The 7,454-nt window shown below is 30.8% G+C and overlaps 1 protein-coding gene across 2 annotated transcripts; it reads right to left on the minus strand.

The window, feature by feature from the left end:
* Nucleotides 1–1,658: 1,658 nt before the first annotated feature.
* LOC114259197 (cytochrome b5) lies at nt 1,659–6,305 on the minus strand. 2 transcript variants are annotated; one of them, XM_028199189.2, is made up of 4 exons: nt 6,082–6,305; nt 5,816–5,940; nt 2,332–2,398; nt 1,659–2,220 (listed from the first exon to the last, which is right to left on the minus strand). In XM_028199189.2, the coding sequence occupies exons 2-4, from the start codon at nt 5,900–5,902 to the stop codon at nt 1,970–1,972; spliced, it is 405 nt and encodes a 134-aa protein (XP_028054990.1). In that variant the 5' UTR covers nt 5,903–5,940; nt 6,082–6,305; the 3' UTR covers nt 1,659–1,969. The 2 variants fall into 2 exon arrangements, with proteins under 2 accessions (XP_028054990.1, XP_028054991.1); XM_028199190.2 differs by having other exon boundaries at nt 5,816–5,915; nt 6,082–6,250.
* Between the last annotated feature and the right edge of the window lie 1,149 nt (nt 6,306–7,454).

Here is a 7,454-nt window from a genome sequence, read left to right on the forward strand (position 1 = left end):
GCCTGATTGATTGTATTATGTTCATTTTTGTGCCTTCAAAATTGGAAAACATGTTTTGAACCAAAAAATATGAAATCACAACTAAATCTCTCTGGTAATTTACTCTGCGCTCTACCCAAGAGTTGAAAAATAGCTGAAAAAGAGCCGAGTAGGTGGAGAAAGTGGGGTATTGATTATTTGTGTTGGGTGATTGAGAAATACGAGGGGCCATAATGAATGGTGATTGGTAAGGGAGTATGACTATGTATGGGAGAGTACCTAATAATTTTCCGGTTATTTAAGCTTGGTTTGATAACTTAATGAGTTTAAAATTGTTCTTAAGCATGATTTGTTTACATAACAAGTTAATTTTGAACGAGTTTTTAACCAATCAAGTTTAAGTAACTTATTTTTTATGGTGCATATTAGTTTATTAAACCAAACAATAAATTGTTTAAACTTAACTTCAAATGGAATGAGTTTAAAATTACATTCAAAGTTTAACTTATTTATATAATGAGTTTTACAAGACGAAGTGCTGAAACACAAGTGTTGAATGAGAACAGCTCTAGGTGTGATTTGTTCAATTTGTAAGGGTTGATATCCAATTAGCCAAATCTGGTTAAACTCCCAACCAAAAAGAAAGAATAAAATCAAATCATTAGAAGAGCACTGTATTGCAGCCTCAAAAAGTGAAAATTTATTTTAAAAAGAAGGGAAAAATCTCTCTCTCTAATGATAAAAGAAAAATGGCTAATGACAAGTGAGATTGTAGAGCTTGATTTATGTTCAACAAATTAAAAATCAATTCATTATATAAATAAATTAACTTTAAACACATTTTAAAGGTCAAGGCTTGACTGATGTTGGGCTTAACTTTTTTTATTTATTTTTTATTTTTTTATCAGAGGAAAGTACAAAGAAACAAACCAGGGGACCAAAAATATCAAAAGAGAAACTACATCTGTGCCAAACGAGCACCAAGCCCAGGCGGCGGTCTGGACACCCAATCCAGCAGGAGGAGATTCCCAAGATGATACTGTGCCACCCAATGAGCTGCTTTGTTTGATGTTCTGGGGTTCCACGAGAAAGTGAAATCACCAAACTGAAATGTTGGACTAACTTATGTTCAACTTATAAAAGTATATTTTTATTAAGTGGTGCTACAGGTCTCTAATATTGAGGCGCAAATTTATCTCGAATTTATTTAATCAATTGTCCGGTAGATCATCTGATAAAGAGAATAACAACCACGGTAAACAAGTGTTTCACTCGATCGTCCAGCCAGTCGACTGGTGACCATAAATTCGCACCATTCATGCCTAAAACTCTCGAAGCCTGAAGTATTAGTGATTTTTAAAATCGACTCAATATATACCCAAGATAAGTTTCAACATATTTAAAATTTCAAATCAAATTTGAACTACTATGAACTCATTTGCAACCCTAATTTGCAACCCTAATAACAGTATATCATTAATTTCCAGAGATGTGTAAAAAGTGTTACCATTAAAATATATAAAACAAAATATTAAAATCTATAAAAATTATATTGATATTCTAACCTTTATTTTTTTTTGTTATTTTGTGCCTCGGTTGTCATTAGAATAACTATTTTTCATTTCCACAATTTTGAATATTTTGGAGTCAATTTCACTTGTCTAAAAACAAAAACAATATCCAAACAAGTTTTCGTTTTCAATTTTCAAAAAACAAAAACAAATAAACAAAAGACAGAAATCAAGTCAATTACTGCATGTCAGTTGACAAAAAGACACTCCAGAACCAATTTTTTGACTTCTATGAACGGATTCTTAATTATAGTAGCATGCCCAACCTATAACGAAACTCAAACAAGTTTGTACCAAAAAGGACCATTAAAAAGAAACTCAGACAAATAGAGTGAATTGTTCTTTCAACTACTCCACCAATTAACCCAGATGTGACCATATCTAACCCGGCAAGAGAGCACAAGATTGACAGTAACTGACTATTTCTCCTTGGTGTAGCTCCGAACAGCAAATGCCAAGCCCAAGATGAAGATTGGTACCAGGAACTGCAAAATCTTGATCACGAACTGAGGGGTCTTGTCTTGATTGTAGGGGGTTTGCTGAGGCGGAATGAATGTGCGCTTCAAGGGAACAGTTGATGTATCTATTTCGCCAATGTAATACTTTTCCATCATTTCTCTAGCAGAATCGCTGTGGCCGACGTCTTCAAAATCGTTCGTTGCATCTTTTCCTGCAAAATTCAACAAAATTCACAACCTCGTCTTAAGAGTGTGTCCTGATTGACGCTCATCAATCCAGAATACAAGAGATGAGTTGGATAGGGGCAATATAATCATATTACCAGTTGCAGATAGCAAAACTTCATCACCTCCGGGATGATCATCCATGAATGGAGTGACATCATACACCTGATATAGTAATTTGAGATTCAGAAATTCATCAATTGTAAAATACTTATATTAGACAAAGAAACATAATACAATAATGCACTGATATTTTTTTCAAAAAAAAGAAAAAAAAAAGAAAGGAATCTCAATTATTACCATACTAGTGTCCTACAATACAATGACACAAGTGTCCTACAAGTTATTCCAACTCTTTCCCTCCATCTCAAAATTTTCCCCTTTGAGTTGTGATAGCATCCATAATTTTATTCTGGATAAACAAATTTGCTGGAAATAGGATTTCCCCGTCTCATTGACAGTTAGATTGCTGGTGCTAAAAAAGAAAGTTTTGAAGTAGATGCACACCTCAACAAGATGAAACCTTAGTTGCAGGAATCGTGCAACCAGATGACGAATCTTCGTAAGAAACGCGATTCCGCGTTTCTTAGAAAGAAACGTGTAAGAATCGCATTTCTGTAGAGAGAGAAACGCGATCCTGTCCAAGATGGGATTGTTGGTGGCTATGAACAAAAACCCTAACTTGTTGGTCAACAAAGAGACAGAGGAGAAAGCAGGTGAAGAAGAACCTGAAGGTTGTCTCTGGGTATGTCCTCCTTTGCTTCATTTTTCTTCTTCTTTCATCAGTTCGAAGGTCGTCTCTCTCTGTGTGTGTTTTTCGTCTTTGTCGCAGTTCGTCTCTCTCTCTCTAGTAGATCATCTTTCTCTCTCTCTCTCGCAGTTCGTCTCTCTTTCTCTCTCTCGCAGATCGTCTCCTTGCTGATCGTCGTCTCCTATGCCTTCTGCCTTCGTCTCACTCGCGCTCTCTCTCTTTCTGGCCTTCTATCACGATATATATCTAATATAAGTAATATATATATATATATAAGATGAAACATATATAATCTTTATATAAATACATATATATTTAAAAAAAAAAATCAACACATTATTATTTAATATATATCATACATATACATATAAATATATAATAAAAAAGCATTAATAAAAAAAATAAAAATATTAATATATATAATCTTTATAATATATATACATAAAAAAAAGCATTAACACATATAAATATAATATATATATATATATATATGAGTATATATTATACATATTAATAAAAAAACACAAACACATATATATATAATAAAATAAAAAAAATTAACAATAACACATTATTTAAAAAATATGATAAATAAATAAAATAATTAATGTGTATTAAAATAAAAATATTTATAAAAAAACTTCTAATGTGTATTAAATATATATATATATATATTATCGCTCCCCAAGATGCTCCCAACCAAAGAAACTTCTACTGGCTCCCGCTCCCACCCCCGCTCCCACTTCGTGCAACTAAGGATGAAACACTATGGGTGTATCTGGTTTGTGTTTGTAGAGTAGTTTTTGAGATAAAAAGTACGAAAACTTGTTTGGTTTGCTTTTTTTCAGAAATGGTTTTGAAAAATTGTTTTGGAGAGAGAGTTTTAAAAAAAGTAATTGATTTGATATGCATGTGAGAGAGAGAGAGTGAGAGAGAGAGTGAGTGATTTTGAAAAGTAAGTAACCAAACAAAATTTTAAAATTTTTTTTGAAAAAATTTGTTTGATTTGATTACTCTTGAAAATTTGTTTGTAGAGAATTTTTCTCAAAAATTTTTCTGAAAAACAAACCAAACAAGCCCTATGACTCTAGTATTGTAAATGTAAGTAACTAGGGGTACACAAATGAGCTGAATTACCAACCAACTTGAGAAACAAACCCATCCTGACCACCTTGGTTTGGTTCAGGGTTGGTCGGTTTACCAACCTAAAATTACTAAAAAAATTATATGGTATAAACTTAAGCCCTCACACTTCATAGGCACAAAGCACTTAAACCCCTTGTAGTTGTCCGTGTGTGAAATAATATATGTATATATATATGTATATGTATATGAACTTAATTTTCAATATGAGACATTAAGTGAATGAAGACGCTAAAACTGACTCTGAACACTATCACACTTGAACATGTATGTCAGCAACAACAAAACAATGAAAGATAACCCCCAGTACCACCACTTCATTCACTCCCTTAAAAGTCAAAGTACCAATGCAAAGACACGAATTTAAGGAATTTAGTCATGATATATAGAAATAAAGAATATAAACAAGGATGAAAACTACACTACTGGTTTCTTCTTCTTTTTTCCCCACTATGTCACTGCTTCACAGATTAGTAATTTGGGTTTTGTGCTCAACTTCGCTGATCTCTTAATAGAAAAATAATATTCATAACAAGAAAAATGTTGATGTGGAAGTCCCAAAGCAAATTCATAAATTGATCATAGGATGAGACTCATAAAAGAAACACACATCCCTGATTGTGAATTAGAATTCAAAGTAGATTCCAGGTAGAATCTGTTTTCTGTTTGAAACCAATTCAGCTTGTGCTTTAGCAAAAATGCAAGTCCCTGCTCAAGCTTCACTCAATAATATAATATTCAGCGAAGCTTGACCTGGGCTCGGCTCAGCTCAGCTTAGCTTGTTGCTAATGGAAATCAAGTACTCCATAACTTTAATCTCCCTCTATCTTCATAATGTTTTCTTTACACAGTCATGGCCCTTTTTTCCTTTTCTCCTTTTTTCATATTTCCTTTTTTTGGTACTGATTACTCAAGGGTGTCTTAAAACGTTAATTATCTGTAATTTATATATATTATATGGCTGATTTTTCAATTTTCTTCCCATTTATGCATAATGAAATTTAAATTTTGTTTATTAAAATGTTATTCATTTTGAAACGGTCACAATTTTCAAAGGAAAGATTCAACATATGGATGTTTAAGCATATCACTGAGATCACTGAATATCTTGTCTCATAAACAGCTATGACTGTGAAAGGCAAGCGGCTTGCCATGGTGGCTTGGGGCTTTGTTAGCCACGTTCATGGACCGGGGTTCATATGGAGTTGGTGACCAAAGTGTCACCGGATGTCAATCGAGTCTGCTTGGTTCACTTTTCAAAATCTGTTTCTGAATTTTATTTTATTTTTTTAAATATAAACTAAGCTTGATGAAAATAAATACAAAAAATACTTTTGCCCCAATAAAGTAGAAAAGCATACGAAAATTATGAGTGTTTTTTTTATTTTATTTTTTTCATTTTTTCATGAAACTAGTTTTAGAAAATAAATTTTAAAAACAAAACCAAACAGAGATTACCATAAAACCTTAACATTGAAACAAAGCATAAGATGAACAACCCTCAACAATTTGAACCCAAAAACTGCTCCATACAACAAATATAAATTGTGCTTGTATAAGAAATAAAAAACAAAATAAAATAAAACAATCTTCATGAGAAAATACAAAATAAAACTAAATTCTACACAGATTTGAGATAAATAAATAAAATTACCAGAAGAAAGAAATCAAATCAAAGAAAATCTAACCTTTCCAGCTATAATTAGCCAGCAATCTTTGGTTTTGTTGTGCTTAGCGACCTCTTCAAACAGGTGAACTTTCGGATCTGAAGCCATTTTTTCACTGCAACTGCACAGAAAATTGAAAACCACCCCTAAAAACACATATTTAAAAATAAATCATCAGAAATCTATACACATCTATAGAGATATTATAAACACGTACAAAGCATCAGAACATAGAGATTCTTGATCAATATCAAACAAAAATAAATAAATAAATAAAATTTGCTTACGAGAGAGAAAAGTCTAGATTGAGCTCCTCTCTCTCTCTCTCTCTCTCTCTCTCTCTCCGGAGTCACCGTTTCTGACAAAAAGGCTTGTGAGTGTGAGAGAACATGCCGGCCACACGGAACTTCAATTTATAGATCAAAAACTTAGTGATTATGCTAATTGACCCCTTGGATTTATAGAAATTGCACAATTTCCCTTTTTTGGCGAAGCTTCTTGCTATTGAGTCCTCGTATGAGGGACTTGATTGTGAACTCGAATATCTTTGGCGTCGTTGGGCTATCCCAGTTGGAACTAAAATCGGTGTTTGGGAAGTGAGTTTTTATGTAGATTTTTTTAGTTGTAAAGTATTATTTGAGAATTTTTTTTTTATATTTGGGAAGATAGTTGAATTTTTTTGTGGTTAGATGTGATATTTATAAAAGAAAAAATGAAATAATTATTAGGTTGGATGTGATTTTTGTTTGAATGTGCTTTTTTTAGTTTTTCAAAAAGTTTATCTTTTTGTAAAAAAAATAAAAAAAAAACCCAAGTCTCAAACTTCTCAAACACTGTCAAAAAGGTATGAGAGATAAAATAAGTTAAATAATTTAAGAAGATAAAATTTTATATTTAAATCATAATTATTTTATTTTTTTTCTTATAAAATTTAAAGAATATTTGTCAAATGAATTTTTTAATCTCAAACTAAAAAATCTTAACTCTAAAGTGGTGTTTTGGTAAGATGGTAAAAAATTAATTTTTTAGCATTTTTTATTTTTTGTAAAAAATAAAGAGATAATGTAACTTACAAAAATTAAAAAGTTTAAAAAAAAAAAAAAAAAAAAGATTAATGTTTCCAAAACACCCCAACATGTCAATTTATTTATTTTTAATTTTTTTGTCAAATGACAATTTTAAGTGTTGAATCCACCTGATGTGTTTGGTCTTAATTGATACGAGTTGTTTGCGAGTCACTACATTTATTTGGAATTTATTCTACTAGGTAAGATTTGTCATTAACACGCAAGTCGACACACAATGTGGCTGTTTGGTAAATTGCTGTTTTAGGCTTTATTTATATACCTATATTTATTTAGGTCATATCAATTAACATCTCTTTTTTATTTTTATACATATTTTTTTATAAAAAATTAAAAAGTGTACTTATTTAGAATATCTCAAACTAATCTTAGTAGGCTATTTTAATTTTTAGCTATTTTTGTAAGTTAAAATTTTTATATTTGAGAAGATAATTAATTTTTTTTAATTAATTATGATGTTTGTAAGAAAAAAATAAAATAATTATAAATTTGATATGATATTTTATTTTATTAATTATTTTAACTTATTTTATTTTTTTTTATAAATTTTAACCTAAAAGAAAATTCTTCATGCC

The sequence above is a fragment of the Camellia sinensis genome, chromosome 8 (assembly GCF_055761805.1).
Source record: "Camellia sinensis isolate YWXY chromosome 8, ASM5576180v1, whole genome shotgun sequence".
Lineage (NCBI taxonomy): Eukaryota > Viridiplantae > Streptophyta > Magnoliopsida > Ericales > Theaceae > Camellia > Camellia sinensis.